Source organism: Mustelus asterias, chromosome 22 (assembly GCF_964213995.1).
Source record: "Mustelus asterias chromosome 22, sMusAst1.hap1.1, whole genome shotgun sequence".
Taxonomy (NCBI): Eukaryota; Metazoa; Chordata; class Chondrichthyes; order Carcharhiniformes; family Triakidae; genus Mustelus; species Mustelus asterias.
This window is the reverse complement of record NC_135822.1, coordinates 56,270,328-56,292,510: the sequence shown is the minus strand read 5'-3', so window position 1 is coordinate 56,292,510 and position 22,183 is coordinate 56,270,328. Positions and strand designations below refer to the sequence as shown.

At 48.9% G+C, this 22,183-nt stretch overlaps 3 protein-coding genes across 4 annotated transcripts in view; all 3 read left to right on the top strand.

Moving 5' to 3' along the window:
• LOC144510068 (calsenilin-like) overlaps window positions 1-6,358 on the top strand; it is a 66,241-nt gene extending 59,883 nt beyond the window's left edge. Inside the window, exons 6-8 of the mRNA XM_078239301.1 lie at window positions 1,413-1,517; window positions 3,172-3,234; window positions 6,148-6,358. Coding sequence (XP_078095427.1) covers window positions 1,413-1,517; window positions 3,172-3,234; window positions 6,148-6,195 — 216 coding nt within the window. The 3' untranslated portion in view covers window positions 6,196-6,358. The remainder of the gene's footprint in view (window positions 1-1,412; window positions 1,518-3,171; window positions 3,235-6,147) is intronic.
• The window catches only part of dock5 (dedicator of cytokinesis 5), a 293,002-nt gene that overhangs the window by 21,986 nt on the left and 248,833 nt on the right, over window positions 1-22,183 (top strand). The gene's annotated exons all lie outside the window — the stretch shown is intronic.
• Window positions 13,380-22,183, top strand: part of LOC144510054 (inositol polyphosphate-5-phosphatase A-like) — a 59,792-nt gene continuing 50,988 nt past the window's right edge. The window contains exons 1-2 of one of the 2 annotated variants that reach the window (XM_078239278.1): window positions 13,380-13,690; window positions 20,212-20,253. In XM_078239278.1, coding sequence (XP_078095404.1) covers window positions 13,643-13,690; window positions 20,212-20,253 — 90 coding nt within the window. In that variant the 5' untranslated portion in view covers window positions 13,380-13,642. The remainder of the gene's footprint in view (window positions 13,691-20,211; window positions 20,254-22,183) is intronic. The other variant, XM_078239279.1, reaches the window with a different exon arrangement.

Sequence of the window (22,183 nt, the reverse complement as noted above, 5' to 3'; positions counted from 1 at the left end):
TTCCTGTATCTGCGTGGGTTTCCTCCCACAATTAAAGGAGTGTAGGTCAGGTGGATTGGCCATGCTAAATTGTCCCTTAATGTCCAAAGATGTGCGGGTTAGGTGGATTGGCCATGCTAAATTGCCCATTAGTGTCCAAAGATGTGCAGGTTAGGAGGATTGGCCATGCTAAATTGCCCATTAGTGTCTAAAGATGTGCAGGTTAGGTGGATTGGCCATGCTAAATTGTCCCTTAGTGTCCAAAGATGTGCAGGTTAAGTGGATTGGCCATGCTAAATTGTCCCTTAGTGTCCAAAGATGTGCAGGTTAGGTGGCAATGCTAAATTGCCCCTTAGTGTCCAAAGATGTGCAGGTTAAGTGGATTGGCCATGCTAAATTGTCCCTTAGTGTCCAAAGATGTGCAGGTTAGAGGGATTGGCCATGCTAAATTGTCCCTTAGTGTCCAAAGATGTGCAGGTTAGGGGGATTGGCCATGCTAAATTGTCCCTTAGTGTCCAAAGATGTGCAGGTTAGGGGGATTGGCCATGCTAAATTGCCCCTTAGTGTCCAAAGATGTGCAGGTTAGGTGGATTGGCAATGCTAAATTGTCCCTTAGTGTCCAAAGATGTGCAGGTTAAGTGGATTGGCCATGCTAAATTGTCCCTTAGTGTCCAAAGATGTGCAGGTTAGAGGGATTGGCCATGCTAAATTGTCCCTTAGTGTCCAAAGATGTGTGGGTTAGGTGGATTAGCCATGCTAAATTGCCCCTTAGTGTCCAAAGATGTGCAGGTTAGGAGGATTGGCCATGCTAAATTGCCCCTTAGTGTCCAAAGATGTGCAGGTTAGGTGGATTGGCAATGCTAAATTGTCCCTTAGTGTCCAAAGATGTGCAGGTTAAGTGGATTGGCCATGCTAAATTGTCCCTTAGTGTCCAAAGATGTGCAGGTTAGAGGGATTGGCCATGCTAAATTGTCCCTTAGTGTCCAAAGATGTGTGGGTTAGGTGGATTAGCCATGCTAAATTGCCCCTTAGTGTCCAAAGATGTGCAGGTTAGGAGGATTGGCCATGCTAAATTGCCCCTTAGTGTCCAAAGATGTGCAGGTTAGGTGGATTGGCCATGATAAATTGCCCCTTAGTGTCCAAAGATGTGTAGGTTAGGTGGATTGGCCATGCTAAATTGCCCCTTAGTGTTCAAAGATGTGCGGGTTAGGGGGATTGGCCATGATAGATTGTCCTTTAGTGTCAGGGGGACTAGCTAGGGGAAATGTATGGGGTTATGGGGATAGGACCTGGGTGGGATTGTTGTCGGTGTGGACTCGATGGGCCGAATAACCTCTTTCTGTCTTGTAGGATTCTAAGATTCCCAGATGGTTGACTGGGACAGCAGTATTATTGCGGGATAACGTTCTCCTATATTGTGTTTCACCCCACAGGAGATGTTAGCTATCATTCAATCAATCTACAATATGATGGGCCAATATACATATCCTATCCTGCATCAAGATGCACCCATCGAACACATGGAAAAGTTCTTCCAGGTATGGACAGAGAAAGGAGACTTTAGAGTTATGTAGTGCCCCCCCCATTGAAACATAGAAGCAGGAGGAGGCCATTCGGCCCTTCGATCCTGCTCCACCATTCATTTTGATCATTGGCTGATCATCAAATTCAATATCCTGATCCCCCCCCCCTTCCCCCCCCCCATATCCCTCGATCCCTTTAGCCCCAAGAGCGATGTCTAATTCCTTCTTGAAATCACACAACGTTTTGGCCTCAACTACTTTCTGTGGGAGTGAATTCCACACATTCACCACCCTCTGGGTGAAGAAATTTCTCCTCACCTCAGTCCTAAAAGGTTTACCCCTTATCCTCAAACTATGACCCCCTAGTTCTGGACTCCCCCCACCATCGGGAACATTCTTTCTGAATCTACCCTGTCTAATCCTGTTAGAATTTTATAAGTTTCTATGAGATCCCCTCTCACTCTTCTAAACTCCAGTGAATATAATCCTAACCGACTTAGTCTCTCCTCATATGACAGATCTGCCATCCCAGGAATCAGCCTGGTAAACCTTCCCTGCACTCCCTCAATAGCAAGGACATCCTTCCTCAGATAAGGACACCAAAACTGCACACGATACTCCAGGTGTGGCCTCACCAACACCCTATACAATTGCAGCAAAACATCCCTATTCCAATACTCAAATCCTCTCGCTATGAAGGCCAACATACCATTTGCCTTCTTCACTGCCTGCTGTACCTGCGCGCTTACTTTCAGCGACTGATGCACGAGGACTCCAAGGTCTCGCTGAGTATCCGCCTCTCTCAATTTACACCCATTCAGATAATAATCTGCCTTCCTATTATTGCTACTGAAGTGGATAACCTCACATTTATCCACATTATACTGCATCTGCCAGGCATATGCCCACACACTCAGCCTGTCCAAATCACATTCCCCTTCAAAGGGCTTTGCAGCCAATGAGATTCATTAGACGTGCAGTGACATTATGTAGGGAACTCAGCAGCCATCTTGTGCACAGCAAGATCCCACCAACTGTAGCATGATATAGTCAAGATCATCTGTTTCTGTTCGCGACGCTCATTGAAGGGCAAAGGTTGGCCAGGAGCCTGGCGTTAACCAATGCAACTTGTACCAGCAGAGGGAGTCTGCTAGGAAGAGACGAACAAAAGATCTACGTCTAACAACTTAGTGCAGTTGCAAAATAGGGCCATGAGATCTTTTCCATTCACTCACATAGGAACCCGGGCCCTCGGTTTATCGTCTCATTTGAAAGGTAGCACCACTGACAGTGCAGCACTCCCGCAGCGCTGCAGCACAGTGTCAGCCTTGATTCCTTTTGTCCTGGAGTGGGAATGGAGCTCCCAACATTGTGACTTTGAGTCGACGGTGCAAACATTAAAGTTGATAACGGTTACGCAAAAGGATGCTAAACCTTGTAAAGTTCTCAGGACCGAAACAGTTTGATACATTTAGACTTCGGACTGCTCTGAGCTGTTAGACTGAGGTCTTTTGCTCGTCTCTTCCTAGCAGACTCACTCTGCTGGTACAAGTGCGTAGGGTAGTTGCACCTGGACAAAAATGCACATTGCAATTTTCAATACGCTACGCATCCGGAAACTAATTGTTATGTCCTCCTCTCCCACCACACCATTCCCCCCCCCACCCAGAAGATGGACAGGAACCACGATGGAGTGGTAACAATTGATGAATTCTTGCAGACCTGCCAGAAGGTGAGTGCCACTTCAGCCCAGGGGTCACTCCGAAAGGCAGAACAAACCATTCGAGCGATGTGTCTATAATAAATCCTCGGAGGCAGAAGTCCCTTCACCAAATTCCCTTTATTTACAAGTCTGACAACAGCATACAGAGTGTTTTCAGTTCCCAGTCTACACTGGGGGTGCCAGAGGCATAAGGAGTTACTGTCAGTTTGAACATGTTGCCTTAGTGGGCCCTGCAGGTGGAAGAGGTGGTTAAGAAGGCGTATGGTGTGCTGGCCTTTATCAATCGAGGGATTGAGTTTAGGAGTCCGGGGATAATGATGCAGCTATATAAGACCCTCGTCAGACCCCACTTGGAGTACTGTGCTCAGTTCTGGTCGCCTCATTACAGGAAGGATGTGGAAAAGATTGAAAGGGTGCAGAGGAGATTTACAAGGATGTTGCCTGGATTGAGTGGCATGCCTTATGAGGATAGGCTGAGAGAGCTCGGTCTTTTCTCCTTGGAGAGACGAAGGATGAGAGGAGACCTAATAGAGGTGTATAAGATGTTGAGAGGCATCGATCAGGTGGACTCTCAGAGGCTTTTTTCCAGGCTGGAAATGTCTGCTACGAGAGGACACAGGTTTAAGGTGCTGGGGGGTAGGTACAGGGGAAATGTTGGGGGTAAGTTTTTCACACAGAGGGTGGTGGGCGAGTGGAATCGGCTGCCGTCAGTGGTGGTGGAGGCAAACTCAATAGGGTCTTTTAAGAGACTCCTGGATGAGCACATGGGACTTAATAGGATGGAGGGTTATAGGTAGGCCTAAAAGGTAGGGATATGTTCGGCACAACTTGTGGGGCCGAAGGGCCTGTTTTGTGCTGTAGTTTTTCTACGTTTCTATGTAACATAGAACATTACAACGCAGTACAGGCCATTCGGCCCTCGATGTTACGCCGAAGGGCCTGTACTGCGCTGTAATGTTCTATGTTCTATGTTCTATTGCCCACGAAGGCAACATGTTCAAACTGACAGTAACTCCTTATCTCACACCCTCTTCCGATTATTTAGCCAATTCTCTGAAACTGTGTCCCTTCATAATGTTTTAATTTGATTTGACTTTTGATTTGATTTGATTGAGGTGGATTGGCCGTGCTAAATTGCCCCTCAGTGTCAGGGGGACTAGCTAAAGTAAATACATGGGGTTATGGGGATAGGGTCTGGGTGGGATTGTGGTCGGCGCAGACTCGATGGGCCGAATTGCCTCCTTCTGCACTTTAGGATTCTTTGAAAAGTGTTCAATGGGTTATTATTCTCTTGTGTACTGGGATACAGTGAAAATACTGCCTCTCAGCGCCAGGGACCCGGGTTCGATTCCCGGCTCGGGTCACTGTCTGTGCGGAGTCTGCACATTCTCCCCGTGTCTGTGTGGGTTTCCTCCGGGTGCTCCGGTTTCCTCCCACAGTCCCAACATATGTGGGTTAGGTGGATTGGCCATGCTAAATTGACCCTAAGTGTCAGGTGGTTCAGCAGGGTAAATATGTGGGGTGATGGGGATAGGACCTGGGTGGGATTGTGGTCGGTGCAGACTCAATGGGCTGAATGGTCTCCTTCTGCACTGTCGGATTCTTTGAGTCTATGAAAAGTATTGTTTCTTGCGCGCTATACAGACAAAGCATTCCGTTCATAGAATACAGAGGGGAGACGTAAAGGAGAGGGTGCAGAATATAGTGTTACAGTCCTAGCTAGGGCGGCATGGTGGCGCAGTGGTTCGCACTGCTGCCTCACAGCGCCAGGGACCGGGGTTCAATTCCCGGCTTGGGTCACTGTCTGTGTGGAGTCTGCACATTCTCCCCGTGTCTGCGTGAGTTTCCTCCGGGTGCTCCGGTTTCCTCCCACAGTCCGAAAGATGTCCAGGTTAAGTGGATTGGCCATGCTAAATTGCCCCTTAGTGTCTAAAGATGTGTAGGTTAGTTGGATTGGCCATGCTAAATTGCCTCTTAGTGTCCAAAGATGTGTAGGTTAGGTGGATTGGCCATGCTAAATTGCCCTTTAGTGTCCAAAGATGTGCAGGTTAGGTGGATTGGCCATGCTAAATTGCCCTTTAGTGTCCAAAGATGTGCAGGTTAGGTGGATTGGCCATGCTAAATTGCCCTTTAGTGTCCAAAGATGTGCAGGTTAGGTGGATTGGCCATGCTAAATTGCCCTTTAGTGTCCAAAGATGTGCAGGTTAGGTGGATTGGCCATGCTAAATTGTCCTTTAGTGTCCAAAGATGTATAGGTTAGGTGGATTGGCCATGCTAAATTGCCTCTTAGTGTCCAAAGATGTGTGGGTTAGGTTGATTGGCCATGCTAAATTGCCCCTTAGTGTTTAAAGATGTGCAGGTTAGGTGGATTTGCCATGCTAAATTGCCCCTTAGTGTCCAAAGATGTGTAGGTTAGGTGGATTGGCCATGCTAAATTGCCCCTTAGTGTCCAAAGATGTGTAGATTAGGTGGATTGGCCGTGCTAAATTGCCCCTTAGTGTCTAAAGATCTGTAGGTTAGGTGGATTTGCCATGCTAAATTGCCCCTTAGTGTCCAAAGATGTGCAGGTTAGGTGGATTGGCCATGCTAAATTGCCCCTTAGTGTCCAAAGATGTGCAGGTTAGGTGGATTGGCCATGCTGAATTGCCCCTTAGTGTCCAAAGATGTGCAGGTTTGGTGGATTGGCCATGCTAAATTGCCCCTTCGTGTCTAAAGTTGTGTCGGTTAGATGCATTAGCCATGCTAAATGTGTGGGGTTACAGGAATAGAGTGGAGGAATGCTAAATTCCCCTCAGTGTAACTCAAACAGGTGCCGGAGTGTGGCGTCTAGGGGATTTTCACAGTAACTTAATTGTGGTGTTAATGTAAGCCGACTTGTGACACAAATAAATAATAAACCCTCTCTCTCTCTCTCCCTCACAGGACGAAACGATAATGCGATCCATGCAGCTTTTTGAAAATGTCATCTAAGGGGCCTCTAAGCTGAGGAGGGAGACTGCCTGTACCCGGACCCTTGTCCCCCCCTCCGTTGTTTGGCACAGACTGTGCCCCCTCCCCGCCCCATTCCATTCGCCATGTATCTCACCGAGGGAGCTGTTTAATTTTTAAAGGGGACTGCGTGATTAGAGAAACTCTTCCCCAATGGAGCCCAAGTCGAGGGAATTTAGCTCCTGCCCTGGCACGGGAGGGGAGGAGGGGGGTGTATTTATCTTCCCTGACGGATGGTTCCGGAAATGTTTGCCCGCTGTGACACCCGCCCTCCCCCTGCCCCACCCACAACCCCGTGCGCGGAGCGGGACGCCCGACGCTCGGTCCTCTGTCGTTCGAATGGCGGGGGGGGGGGGGGGGGGCAGCGTACGTGATTTGGAAGAAGAGGATTTGCAATTCGGGGACTCCTTTGCCACTCTCTCGCCCCCGCGTTGGACCCGTTCATCACACACCCCCACCCCACCCCTTCCCCACGCACCCCCACCGCTTCTCTGGGAAAACAGACAAAAGGAAACCTGCAACAGGCTGGCACCTCCCGCAAAGGAGAACCGTCGGAGTCGGAAAATGGAAGAAGCTTCCGGAAGCCTCCGGCCCACACGGAAGACTCCTATTCAGCCTCTAATTGCTGTGCTACCCGACGCCACTTTACGCCAAGCTTAACGCCCCAGGGACTGGACATTTTGTGTCGATTGAGAGAGAGAGAGAGCGCACGGAAATAAAAGTGTCAGTAAACCTTTCTATATTAAACGCTGAATAAAGCCTTCAAGGCCGTCTCAGTTTACGAGGTCTGATGAGCTTCACTTTCCATCTCCTGCCTTAATGGTTATTAATTGTGTTAGTGCAGGGCCCCGCTGGCGAGCTTAATTACTCCAGGCTCGCTGCAAACTGACCACAGCGCGGCCAAGGCCGCGAGTGAGAGCCCGCCTGGGAGCTCCCTCGCGCTCAGGCCTACTCCAGAGGCTTCCCGCACTCTGTACCCAGTGTGCGCCTACAAATTGAGGCCTAATTCAAAGGCTTCCTCCACTCTATACCCAGTCTGTCACTCCCAATTGAGGCCTAATTCGATGGTCTCCTCCACTCTGTACCCAAACTGTCACTCTCAGTTGGGGCCTGGTTCGAAGGCTTCCCCCACTGTATACCCAGTCTATCACTCTCAACTGTGGCCTACTTTTAAGGCTTTTTGCACTCTGTACCCAGTCTGTCACTCCTAATTGCGGACTTTTTGAAAAGCTTCCCTCACTCTGGACCCAGTCCATCACTCCCGATTGAGGCCTATCCGAAGGCCTCCTCCACTCCGTACCCAGCCTGTCACTCCCAATTGAGGCCTATCCAAAGGCTTCCCTCACTCTGTACCCAGTCCATCACTCCCAACTGCGGCCTATTTTAAAGGCTTTCTCCACTCCGTACCCAGCCTGTCACTCCCAATTGAGGCCTATCCAAAGGCTTCCCTCACTCTGTACCCAGCCCATCACTCCCAACTGCGGCCTATTTTAAAGGCTTTCTCCACTCCGTACCCAGCCTGTCACTCCCAATCAAGGCCTATCCAAAGACTTCCCTCACTCTGTACCAAGTCTATCACTCCTAGTTGTGGCCTATTTTAAAGGTTTCCTCCACTCTGTACCCAGTCTGTCCCTCCCAATTGGGGCCTAATTCGAATACTTCCTCCACTCTGCACCAGTACATCACTCCCAATTGGGGCCTAATTCAAAGGCCTCCTCCACTCTGTACCCAGTCTGTCACTCCCAATTGGGGCCTAATTCAAAGGCTTCCTCCACTTTGTACCCAGTTTGTCACTCCCAATTGAGGCCTACTTTGAAGGCTTTCCCCCACTCTGCTACAAATGGAATCTTTATAAGATCCCACCACTTAACCATTTCAGGGGAATTCCCTTGGATTTAGAGGAGGGTTAGCTAATGATATTGTCATTTTAGCTTAAACTTTGAGTGTGGGTGTGCTTCGACTGAGAGCTGACTGCACTAATGGAATAAATATTACATTAAACAATTGCAGCCCACAGCCACTTCAGATATAATGCACTATCTAAATCGTGCTGATAGGAAGCACTAACTGTTCCCTAAATAGCTGCAGAAGGCTGATAAGCATCTCGACATCTCAAAGAGACATCATAACATTGACATTCAGTCGCTGTACGGCAACAGGTCTACTCTGTTAGAGGTCCTGGGAAAGAGAAGCCTTCACACTTAGGCCCGATTGGCCAGAGCTAATGGGAAAATGGGATTCGAGAGTAAATTTAACCCCCTGGCAAATGACAAGTTGTCCGATATCGAAAGCGAAATGGGATAGAAAAGTGGTACAGAGCTTAGGTGAGACCATGTATGGTGCACAGTTTTGCCCTTTTATTTAAGAAATGATTTGATTTGATTTATTATTGTCACATGTACTGGGATACAGTGAAAAGTATTGTTTGATTTATTATTGTCACATGTATTGGGATACAGTGAAAAGTATTGTTTGATTTATTATTGTCACATGTACTGGGACACAGTGAAAAGTATTGTTTGATTTATTATTGTCACATGTACTGGGACACAGTGAAAAGTATTGTTTGATTTATTATTGTCACATGTACTGGGATACAGTGAAAAGTATTGTTTGATTTATTATTGTCACATGTACTGGGATACAGTGAAAAGTATTGTTTATTATTGTCACCCTCCGAGATCTCTACGCTCCTCCAATTCTGGCTTCTTGAGAATCCAACATTGGTGGCCGTGCTTTCAGCTGCCTATGAGGCCCCCCCAAGCTCTGGAATTCCTTTCCTACTCCTCTCCGTGTCTCTCAACCTCACTACCAGCTCCTCAAAGCCAACCTCATAGACTAAGTTATTGACAAGTGGATTTGAGTCAAACTTTTGCCCGCTCGCACTCCCGACCTCATTCCGTAGAACCCGAGCTCAACTGGAAGTATTGTGATGGATAAAATTCAATTAGCATCTCTGAAATTCTTCCCTTTCTCGCGTCTTAATATTCCCGATGGCGGGGGAACCCAGAACTTGTGTTCTTTATTCATTTGTGGGACATGGGCGTCGCTGGCTGGGCCAGCATTTATTGCCCATCCCTAGTTGCCCTTGGAGGGCAGTTGAGAATCAACCACATTGCTGTGGCCCTGGAGTCACAGGTAGGCCAGACCGGGTAAGGACGGCAGATTTCCTTCCCTAAAGGGAACAGATGGGTTTTTCCGACAATCGACAATGGTTCATCAGTAGATTCTTAATTCCAGATATTTTTTTATTGAATTCAAATTCCACCATCTGCTGTGGCGGGATTCGAACCCGGGTCCCCAGAACATTAGCTGAGTTTCTGGATTAATAGTCTGGCGATAATACCACTAGGCCATCATCTCCTGGGGTGGGGGGGGGGGAGGGGTAGCGGTCTCATAGTTTGAGGATAAGGGGTAAACCTTTTCGAACTGAGGTGAGGAGAAATTTCTTCACCCAGAGGGTGGTGAATGTGTGGAATTCACTCCCACAGAAAGTAGTTGAGGCCAAAACGTTGTGTGATTTAAAAAACTTGCCTTTATTAGCTGAGGTTTAGAATATAAGAGTAGGGAGGTTATGATGGAGCTGTATAAAACACTGGTTAGACCACAGCTGGAGCACTGTGTGCAGTTCTGGTCACCACACTACAGGAAGGATGTGTTCGCACTGGAGGGGGTGCAGAGGAGATTCACCAGGATGCTGCCTGGGACGGAGCGTTCCAGCTCTGAAGAGAGGCTGGTTAGACTGGGGTTGTTTTCCTTAGAGCAGAGAAGGCTGAGGGGGGACCCGATCGAGGTGTACAGAATGATGAGGGACATCGATAGGGTGGATAGGAAGAATCTTTTCCCCTCAGTAGAGGGGACAGTAACCAGGGGGCAGAGATTTAAGGGAAGGAGCAGGAGATTGAGAGGGGATTTGAGGGAAAGCTTTTTCACCCAGAGGGTGGGGGGGAATCTGGGACTCGTTGCCCGAAATTGGGGTAGAGGCTGGAACCTTCAAAACATTTAGATGAGCACTTGGAACACCGGAGCACACAAAGCTAGGGACCAAGTGTTGGGAAAATGGGGTTAGAATAGATAGGTGCTTGATGGCTGGGAAAGACACGATGGGCCGAATGGCCTCTTTCTGTGCTGTAAAACCAGAATTTTACCGTCCCGCCCACCACGGGAATCGGAGCAAGCAAGGGGCGGAGCACGGGAAGATCCCTTGACCTCAGGCTGGATTTTATAAGTTTCGGGATGACTGAAGTTGTAAACTCCCACCTCATAACTCTGTGGCCAACTCCAGTCCGATGTGACAATCCTCCGAGTTGGAGAGTGTTTGAAATGTATTGTTGAGAGGAGCGAGTGCTGTAATGATGGGAAGGAAGCGGGCAGGAGGGATTAAGTGACAGGGAAAAGAAGACAAGGGGAATTGTAATGGTAGTATGAAAGACTAAGGATTTGGTCTGGAGGAAGTGTTAATAGCGGAGGGGACGTTAGCGCTGAAGGAGGCTAACACAGTCTCAAAACGCAGAGTAACTGCTCATTATAGAATCCCGACAGTGCAGAGGGAGGCCATTCGGTCCATCGAGTCTGCACCAACCACAATCCCAACCAGGCCCTATCCTTGTAACCCCACGTATTTACCCTAGCTAATCCTCCTGACACGAAGGGGCAACTTAACATGGCCAATTCACCTAACCTGCACATCTTTGGACACTAAGGGGCAATTTAGCATCCCCAATCCACCTAATCCGCACATCTTTGGACACTAAGGGGGAATTTAGCATGGCCAATCCACCTAACCCACACATCTTTGGACACTAAGGGGCAATTTAGCATGGCCAATCCACCTAACCTGCACATCTTTGGACACTAAGGGGCAATTTTGCATGGCCAATCCACCTAACCTGCACATCTTTGGACACTAAGGGGCAATTTAGCATGGCCAATCCACCTAACCTGCACATCTTTGGACACTAAGGGGGAATTTAGCATGGCCAATCCACCTAACCCGCACATCTTTGGACACTAAGGGGCAATTTAGCATGGCCAATCCACCTAACCTGCACATCTTTGGACACTAAGGGGCAATTTTGCATGGCCAATCCACCTAACCTACACATCTTTGGACACTAAGGGGCAATTTAGCATGGCCAATCCACCTAACCTGCACATCTTTGGACACTAAGGGGCAATTTAGCATGGCCAATCCACCTAACCTACACATCTTTGGACACTAAGGGGCAATTTTGCATGGCCAATCCACCTAACCTACACATCTTTGGACACTAAGGGGCAATTTAGCATGGCCAATCCACCTAACCTGCACATCTTTGGACACTAAGGGGCAATTTTGCATGGCCAATCCACCTAACCTACACACCTTTGGACACTAAGGGGCAATTTTGCATGGCCAATCCGCCTAACCTACACACCTTTGGACACTAAGGGGCAATTTTGCATGGCCAATCCACCTAACCTACACACCTTTGGACACTAAGGGACAATTTAGCATGGCCAATCCACCTAACCTGCACATCTTTGGCCACTAAGGGGAAATTTAGCATGGCCAATCCACCTAACTATTCCATGATTCAATGAATTTGCCTTGCTCGGGCAGAGGGTCTAGGGATGTCAATGGTGTAATATTTCAGTCAGGTGGACGCTCGCTACCCTCCCATTAATTGGCCAGTTCAGCATGCAATCAGGCAAAGCTAGGACCCCTTGCAACCCCACCCCCCTCCCCCCCGGCCCGTCGCACCCAGGGCCCAGGCCCCACCCCCCAGTTCCGGCCTCCTGAGCATTCCCCGATTGTTAATCGCTCCGCCATTGGCGGCCGTGCCTTCAGCTGCCTGGAGATTCCATCCTTAAACCTCTCCGCCTTTCTCCCAACCTTGCCTTCAGGCACCCTTTAAAACTGACAGGGCTTAAACCAGGCAGACACAGACAAATATTACAGATCTCAAGGCATGATTTGGAAGAGGAACAGGGAGATTGTCCTGGTCAAACCCTAGGAAATTTGGCATGTCCGCTACGACTCTCATCAACTTTTACAGATGCAGCATAGAAAGCATCCATTCCGGATGTATCACAGCTTGGTCTGGGCTCCTGCTCTGCCCAAGACCGCAAGAAACTACAAACGGTCGTGAATGAAGCCCAATCCATCACACAAACAGCCTCCCATCCATTGACTCTGTTTACACTTCCCGCTGCCTCAGAAAAGCAGCCAGCATAATTAAGGACCCCACGCACCCCGGACATTCCCTCTTCCACCTTCTTCCATCGGGAAAAAGATACAAAAGTCTGAAATCACGTACCAACCGACTCAAGAACAGCTTCTTCCCTGCTGCTGTCAGACTTTTGAATGGACCTACTTTGCATTAAGTTGATCTTTCTCTACACCCTAGCTATGACTGTAACACTACATTCTGCACCCTCACTTTTCCTTCTCCCCTATGTAGTCTATGAATAGTATGCTTTGTCTGTATAGCGTGCAAGAAACAATACTTTTCACTGTGTCCCAATACATGTGACAATAATAAATCAAACAATACTTTTCACTGTATCCCAGTACATGTGACAATAATAAATCAAACAATACTTTTCACTGTATCCCAGTACATGTGACAATAATAAATCAAACAATACTTTTCACTGTGTCCCAGTACATGTGACAATAATAAATCAAACAATACTTTTCACTGTGTCCCAGTACATGTGACAATAATAAATCAAACAATACTTTTCACTGTATCCCAGTACATGTGACAATAATAAATCAAACGATACTTTTCACTGTATCCCAGTACATGTGACAATAATAAATCAAACAATACTTTTCACTGTATCCCAATACATGTGACAATAATAAATCAAATCGAAAAAAGCAGGTTCGAAGGGCTGAATGGCCTCCTCTTGCTCCTATCTTCTGTGTTTCCATGTTTGGATGAATAACTACTTTTAAAAAATATTCCATTGCAATGTTCTGGAGGACAAAGTTCAGATGGAGATGCGCCCCCCCCCCCCCCCACCCCGCCGCCCGCCCCCTCCTCCCGCCGCCCGCCCCCTCCTCCCCTCCCCACACCTGTCGATTTTAGCCCCCCAACCGCCTCTCAAGGGGGCCTGAGGGGGACGCTTTTCGCGAGACACAGCCACCCTCCGACGCGACAAAGTAGTCCGCGCCGCACAGGAAGTCTGCCAGAGTTTTTCAAACAGTCGTGAGGGTGGTGTCATCTCAACTGAAAGGGCGGAACACAACAATAGGGTAGCGAGAGAGAGAGAGAAAATATTGCTTCACATTTCTACATTCCTTCGGGAGATTGCAACGCTGCCTGAGAGAGGCCAGAGAGAGGTAGAGAGAGAGAGGAGGAGGAGGGAGGAGGAGGGTGTGGGGGAACGAGAGGAGACTATCGTGGTGAACTCCCAGACGGCAACAACTCCTTCGCAAATGGATGTCTTACTGCTGACAGCGAACGTAGGCTCCCTCTTCGATGACGTGAGTCGCGAGGGGGGTTCGATCGGGGGAGGGAGGGAGGGGGGGGGGGGGAGAGCGGGGGGTGGACTGGTTTAGCAAGGCTGGTTCACCCCCCTCACCGGGCCAGGAGTGTAGTTCCTCTGTGCTTCTTGAGAAGGGAATGTTTGCTTTGTTTTGTGTGTGTGTTTTCCTGTGAGAGCTAACCCTTCCCCTTTTCCTCCTCTCTGACCCCCAGCAGAGGCAGCCAGAGGCTCGCTCAGTGAACCTTGCCTTGTTTCCTCCCTCGCCTGCATCCCTGTCTCTCCGGGGAGGGGGGGTGGGTAAGGGGGAGAACACATTTCATCGCCCTTGCTACCCCCCCCCGCTTGATTAAATCCCACCCCCCCCCCCCCCCCCCCCCCCCCCCCGCCGATCTCACCCCCACTTTCTACTTCCACCCCCGGCAAAAAACTGCAACTGGGGTCAAAGTTATGCTGCTCAGGCGAGGTGGGGTGTGTGGGGGGGGGGGGGGGGGGGGGGGGGAAACGAAGTGCGGCTGTTCAACTCTGGAGGCATCACAGGTCTTCCCAGCCAAGGTCATTGGAAGGGCAGGGTTAAAGGGTACGGTGGCAAGTGAGGGAGGGGGAGAGCGGCGCCGGCTCTTGCTCGAGGGCAGGTTATGGGTGCAGACTCTCGGGGAGGGGAGGGGGTTGTGGGTTCGAACCACCCACCCCCCCCCCCCCCCCCCCCACTCCCTCTCCCCACCCACTGAGGAAACTTGAGAGACTTTTGTCTGGGACACCAGCGGTCCCAGGGCGCGATCGCTCCCAGGGGGGTTCTGGCTGACAAGAGAAGTGTCGCTCTGCTCTGGGGAGCCCCCAGAGGCATCAGGGAGGGGGCGCTATATAAATGTAGGACTTTCCTTTCGATGTGACTCCGGGGCTCACAGCCCTGCGCTTCCGCTGAGGGAGTTTGCGTTTCTCCAATTCGCAATTCCTGATCGCTGGCCCGGTCGCTCACACCCCGGGAGAAGCAGGGGACAGGCAACCTGAGCTCCGACATCTAACAACGAGGACAGCCAGGACTCTGAACCACTACCCCAACCCTTCTCAAACCCGCGCCTCGCTCCGAAACGGTCAGGAATTGCGGAGGAGGGGGGGTTTGGGATTACAAAGGGGCCTATTCCTGAGGCCCCAATCAGCCTGGGCTGCTCGTCCTCACGGCTCCACAGCAGGTTACTGGAAAACTATTCGACTGTGTGAGGCATCGCTGAGTTTTTTCCTCCCCCCCCCCCCCCCGCCAATTATTCGTATCGCCTCACCTCAGATTGACTGGAGCCCTGACTCCACCTTCTAACCCCCCCCGCCCCCAACCCCCAACCATCACCTGAAGCATTCACTCCCTCCACCACCCACAGACAGTTGGCAACAGGGTGAACCCTCTACAAGATGCACTGCAGCAACTCGCTAAGGCTCCTTCGACACAGCACGGTGGCACAGTGGTTAGCACTGCTGCCTCACAGCGCCAGAGGCCCGGGTACAATTCCGGGCCTCGGGTCACTGTCTGTGTGGAGTTGGCACGTTCTCGCCCGTGTCTGGATGGGTTTCCTCCGGGTGCTCCGGTTTCCTCCCACAGTCCCAAGATGATCAGGTTAGGTGGATTGGCCATGCTAAATTGTCCTTTAGTGTCCATTGATGTGCAGGTTAGGTGGATTGGACATGCTAAATTGCCCCTTAGTGTCCAAAGATGTGTAGGTTTGGTGGATTGGTCATGCTAAATTGCCTCTTAGTGTCCAAAGATATGCGGGTTAGGTGGATTGGCCATGCTAAATTGCCCCTTAGTGTCCAAAGATATGCAGGTTAGGTGGATTGGCCATGCTAAATTGCCCCTTAGTGTCCAAAGATGTGTAGGTTAGGTGGATTGGCCATGCTAAATTGCCTCTTAGTGTCCATAGATATGCGGGTTAGGCGAATTGGCCATGCTAAATTGTCCCTTCGTGTCCAATGATGTGCAGGTTAGGGGGATTGGCCATGCTAAATTACCCCTTAGTGTCCAAAGATGTGTGGGTTAGGTGGATTGGCCATGCTAAATTGCCCCTTAGTGTCCAAAGATGTGCAGGTTAGGTGGATTGGCCATGCTAAATTGCCCCTTAGTGTCCAAAGATGTGCAGGTTAGGTGGATTGGCCATGCTAAATTGCCCCTTAGTGTCCAAAGATGTGTAGGTTAGGTGGATTGGTCATGCTAAATTGCCTCTTAGTGTCCAAAGATATGCGGGTTAGGTGGATTGGTCATGCTAAATTGCCCCTTAGTGTCCAAAGATGTGCGGGTTAGGTGGATTGGCCATGCTAAATTGCCCCTTAGTGTCCAAAGATATGCAGGTTAGGTGGATTGGCCATGCTAAATTGCCCCTTAGTGTCCAAAGATGTGTAGGTTAGGTGGATTGGCCATGCTAAATTGCCTCTTAGTGTCCATAGATATGCGGGTTAGGCGAATTGGCCATGCTAAATTGTCCCTTCGTGTCCAATGATGTGCAGGTTAGGGGGATTGGCCATGCTAAATTACCCCTTAGTGTCCAAAGATGTGTGGGTTAGGTGGATTGGCCATGCTAAATTGTCCCTTCGTGTCCAATGATGTGCAGGTTAGGGGGATTGGCCATGCTAAATTGCCCCTTAGTGTCCAAAGATGTGCAGGTTAGGTGGATTGGCCATGCTAAATTGCCCCTTAGTGTCCAAAGATGTGTGGGTTAGGTGGATTGGCCATGCTGTCAGGTTTCAAGGATGGGGCCCGGGTAAGGTACTCTGTCAGAGAGTCGGTGCTGACCTCGATGGGCCGAATGGCCTCCTTCTGCGCTGTGGGGAGTCTATGAGCAAATGTAACCTCTCCAGCCATAAGGAGCAGAGCAGCAGGTGCATGGCGGAGACCACCACCTGCAAGTTAGGCCCTTGAAGCCACAGTGTGGAGGGTCCACACTGCTGCCGCTGTGTGTCGGTGGTGGAGGGAGTGGGTGTTTGTGGATGGGGAGCTCGGAAGGTGGAGTTAAGGCTCCAACTCTAATTTAAGGTGAGGTGATGTAAAATAATTGGGGGGAAGAAAGGACGCAGTGATCCTCACGCAGTCGAATAGTTCATGAGTCGCCTGCGATGGAGCAAAGCTGTGAGGATGAGTAGTCCAGCTCTCCTGACTCAGAAACATCTCGGCTGTTCATCCACTGGGATCAAAATCTTGGGATTCCCTCCCTCACGGTTCCCACGACGGAAAACTCCCCTCAAGATGTCCCGAGTGGAAGCAGTGATCGCGGAGAATCATGCTTCTCGCTTGCTCGATGTGTGAGAATCGAGGCTGGCGTTCGCACTTGTTCACACTTTGAAAGTTGTGGTTCCCCTCAGCGTGAGATAGCCCGTTCCATACGAAGAATTGTTTATTGTTTCCACTCCTTCATCCTGTTCTCCAGAGCCTTCGACCTACTATAGCGGCGCGGTGGCACAGCGGGTTCGCACTGCTGCTTCACAGCGCCAGGGACCCCGGTTCGATTCCCGGCTTTGGGTCACTGTCTGTGTGGAGTTTGCACATTCTCCCCCGTGTCACCGTGGGATTCCTCCGGGTGCTCCGGTTTCCTCCCACACTCCGAAAGATGTGCAGGTTAGGTGGATTGGCCATGCTAAATTGTCCCTTTGTGTCCCAAAGATGTGCAGGTTAGGTGGATTGGCCATGCTAAATTGCCCCTTAGTGTCCAAAGATGTGTGGGTTAGGTGGATTGGCCATGCTAAATTGCCCCTTAGTGTCCAAAGATGTGCAGATTAGGTGGATTGGCCATGCTAAGTTGCCCCTTAGTGTCCAAAGATGTGCAGGTTAGGTGGATTGGCCATGCTAAATTGCCTCTTAGTGTCCAAAGATGTGCAGGTTAGGTGGATTGGCCATGCTAAATTGCCCCTTAGTGTCCAAAGATGTGCAGGTTAGGTGGATTGGCCATGCTAAATTGTCCCTTAGTGTCTAAAGATGTGCAGGTTAGGTGGATTGGCTGTGCTAAATTGCCCCTTAGTGTCCAAAGATGTGCAGGTTAGGTGGATTGGCCATGCTAAATTGTCCCTTAGTGTCCAAAGATGTGCAGGTTAGGTGGATTGGCCATGCTAAATTGCCCCTTAGTGTCCAAAGATGTGCAGGTTAGGTGGATTGGCCATGCTAAATTGCCCCTTAGTGTCCAAAGATGTGCGGGTTAGGTGGATTGGCCATGCTAAATTGCCCCTTAGTGTCTAAAGATGTGCAGATTAGGTGGATTGGCCATGCTAAATTGCCCCTTAGTGTCCAAAGATGTGCAGGTTAGGTGGATTGGCCATGCTAAATTGCCTCTTAGTGTCCAAAGATGTGCAGGTTAGGTGGATTGGCCATGCTAAATTGCCCCTTAGTGTCCAAAGATGTGCAGGTTAGGTGGATTGGCCATGCTAAATTGTCCCTTAGTGTCTAAAGAAATGCAGGTTAGGTGGATTGGCTGTGCTAAATTGCCCCTTAGTGTCCAAAGATGTGCAGGTTAGGTGGATTGGCCATGCTAAATTGTCCCTTAGTGTCCAAAGATGTGCAGGTTAGGTGGATTGGCCATGCTAAATTGCCCCTTAGTGTCCAAAGATGTGCAGGTTAGGTGGATTGGCCATGCTAAATTGCCCCTTAGTGTCCAAAGATGTGCAGGTTAGGTGGATTGGCCATGCTAAGTTGCCCCTTAGTGTCCAAAGATGCGCAGGTTAGGTGGATTGGCTGTGCTAAATTGCCCCTTAGTGTCCAAAGATGTACGGGTTAGATGTGATGGTGTGTAAGTTTTTTTTTTATTCAGTCGTGGGACATGGGCGCCGCTGGCTGGGCCCAGCATTTATTGCCCATCCCTAGTTGCCCTTGAGAAGGTGGTGGTGAGCCGCCATCTTGAACCCGCTGCGGTCCACGTGCTGTGGGTTGACCCACAATGCCGTTAGGGAGGGAATTCCAGGATTTTGACCCAGCGACTGCGAAGGGACGGCCGATATATTTCCAAGTCGGGATGGTCAGTGGCTCGGAGGGGAACTTGGTGTCCCCCATGTGTCTGCTGCCCTTGGCCTTCTCGATGGAAGTGGTCGTGGGTTTGGAAGGTGCTGTCTCAGGATCTTTGGTGAAAATGTTGACTCTACGAATGCAGAAATGTTACCCCTTTTTTTCCGGCTTAAACTAACACTTTGATTCTGACGTTGAGGAGAAAAAATGCCGGTGTACAAATCCATTACAGGCTGATTGTAAAAATCTCAATGGCAAACTAAAAAGAATGAGGAAGGAGCCCTGAGGACCACAGGCCTGCTTGCTGATGGTGTCTGCATTGTTACCTGCCTGTGCATTTTGTTGATGACCCTGATAAGGTTGTGTGTGGGTGGATTAATGTTGACCTCATTTCCGTGGTTACATAATGGAGGCCTACTCAATCAATATGCAAATCTGAAGCCTGCAAGGTGGTTTCTGGCAAAGACTGGCTACATTGACAATGGATCTTTGACCAACAATTTTTGTTTAATTTATTGGTGGGACGTGGGCGTCGTTGGCTGGGCCAGCATTTATTCCCCATCCCTCTTTGCCCGAGGGCAGTTGAGAGTCAACCACATTGCTGTGGCTCTGGAGTCGCATGTAGGCCAGACCGGGTAAGGACGGCTGCAGGAGCAGCATGTGGCACAGTGGTCAGCACTGCTGCCTCACAGCGCCAGGGACCCGGGTTCGATTCCCGGGGGCACGGTGGCACAGTGGTCAGCACTGCTGCCTCACAGCGCCAGGGACCCGGGTTCAATTCCCGGCTTGGGTGACTGTGCGGAGTCTGCACATTCTCCCCCATGTCTGTGTGGGTTTCCTCCGGGTGCTCCGGTTTCCTCCCACAGTCCAAAAGACGTGCTGGTTAGCTGTTCAATTCTCCCTCAGTGTCACCCGAACAGGCGCCGGAGTGTGGCGACTCGGGGGATTTTCACAGTAACTTCATTGCAGTGTTAATGTAAGCCTACTTGTGGCACTAATTTAAAAAAAAGGTTCTCCCGCAACTATGGTCCCACCTCGCAAACCTTTGCTGCATCCTCTTTCTCCAAACTGGCCTTGACGTCTTTCCAAAAGTGTGGCGCCCAGAAGTGGACCCAGAATGCACCATGCTTTAGGCTGTTCGAGCCCTGAGGAATTTATTTTAGTACTCCGGACGCACGAGTTTAAGCTCTGCTATCAATTCCACTTCAGAGGGCGTTTCAGAGCTGCCAGGGTATGGGTGTGGGAACCAAGATATGTAGGCCCAAACGGGATAAAAAATGGCGTGTTTTATTAACTGTGGATGAGACAGGGGCGGGGGGGAGGGGGGGTATCATGAGAAAATCGAACATGTTTTAACAATACAGTTGATGTTCTTTTTCTGAAACCAACATTCAAATTCTCAAACTGTGTCCGACTAGGCCCGAAGCCTAACTACTACGCTATCTGTCCCTCCCCCCACCCCGCCTCTGCACAAAACGGTCAGAATCTAACTGCGCCCTTCAGAGAAATACATTTGATTTCTTTATCTTTTGTTTGTTTCTTTTTTTTAGCTGGAAGGTTTGCAAATCATCTGGCTTCAAGAATTTTACCAGGTGAGTGCGTGAGTGAAAACTGGTTCGACCTCTCCTCCCGCTACAGGCGCTCAACCAGACGTTGTGGGGTTTTGAGCTTCAATTTTTCTCTCTTGGGTGGCGCAGGGGTTGTGTTGGGCAGTGCCCCCGAACTCAGATGTGTCGTTTGGATGCTAACTGGAACGGGGGATCGTGTGGGGTTTTCCTCAGAAAAGAAAAGCCTTTCACGGGTCGATTTCATCCAGGGTTTTCTCTCTGCCTGAGTTAGGGAACTTCTAATGCCCTCCATGCCTTCCATAGGGCAGAGTTTACGAGATCTGGGGCCTTACCTGGCGTCGCAGTATACCTACAATCCAGGGAAACATCCCTGTAGGGGTTAGCCAGTTAAATCTGTCCAAATCGGGCCTACATTCTTGTCCTAAATCCGAGCCTTCCTCACACAGGGGCTACAAAACTATGAGAGGCAGAGATGGGGTGGATGGTCAGAGGCTTTCTCCCCAGGGTGGAAGTGTCAATTACAAGGGGGGCACAGGTTCAAGGTGAGAGGGGGGAAAGTTTAAGGGAGATGTGCGGGGGAGGTTTTTCACACAGAGAGAGGTGGGTGCCTGGACCGCGCTGCCAGAGGAGGTGGTGGAAGCAGGAACATTAGCAACATTTAAGAGGCATCTGGATGGGTCCACATTCTTTCTCTGTGCCCTAGCTATGACTGTAACAATACATTCTGCACTCTCTCCTTTCCTTCCCTATGAACAGTATGCTTTGTCTGTATAGCGCGCAAGAAACAATACTTTTCACTGTATCCCAGTACATGTGACAATAATAAATCAAACAATACTTTTCACTGTATCCCAGTACATGTGACAATAATAAATCAAACAATACTTTTCACTGTATCCCAGTACATGTGACAATAATAAATCAAACAATACTTTTCACTGTATCCCAGTACATGTGACAATAATAAATCAAACAATACTTTTCACTGTATCCCAGTACATGTGACAATAATAAATCAAACAATACTTTTCACTGTATCCCAGTACATGTTAGAATAATAAATCAAACAATACTTTTCACTGTATCCCAGTACATGTGACAATAATAAATCAAACAATACTTTTCACTGTATCCCAGTACATGTGACAATAATAAATCAAACAATACTTTTCACTGTATCCCAATACATGTGACAATAATAAATCAAACAATACTTTTCACTGTATCCCAGTACATGTGACAATAATAAATCAAACAATACTTTTCACTGTATCCCAGTACATGTTAGAATAATAAATCAAACAATACTTTTCACTGTATCCCAGTACATGTGACAATAATAAATCAAACAATACTTTTCACTGTATCCCAATACATGTGACAATAATAAATCAAACAATACTTTTCACTGTATCCCAATACATGTGACAATAATAAATCAAACAATACTTTTCACTGTATCCCAGTACATGTGACAATAATAAATCAAACAATATTTTTCACTGTATCCCAGTACATGTGACAATAATAAATCAAACAATACTTTTCACTGTATCCCAATACATGTGACAATAATAAATCAAACAATACTTTTCACTGTATCCCAGTACATGTGACAATAATAAATCAAACAATACTTTTCACTGTATCCCAGTACATGTGACAATAATAAATCAAACAATACTTTTCACTGTATCCCAGTACATGTGACAATAATAAATCAAACAATACTTTTCACTGTGTCCCAGTACATGTGACAATAATAAATCAAATCAAATCAGAATACATGAATAGGGAGGGAATAGAGGGATATGGACCGCGTAAGGGCAGGTTTATTTTAGTTTCGTGAGGACATCATGATCGGCACAGGCTTGGAGGGCCGTAGGGCCTGTTCCTGTGCTGGACTTTCCTTTGCTCTTTGTGCTTCTTAGCGGGTGGGGAGCTGGACCATGCA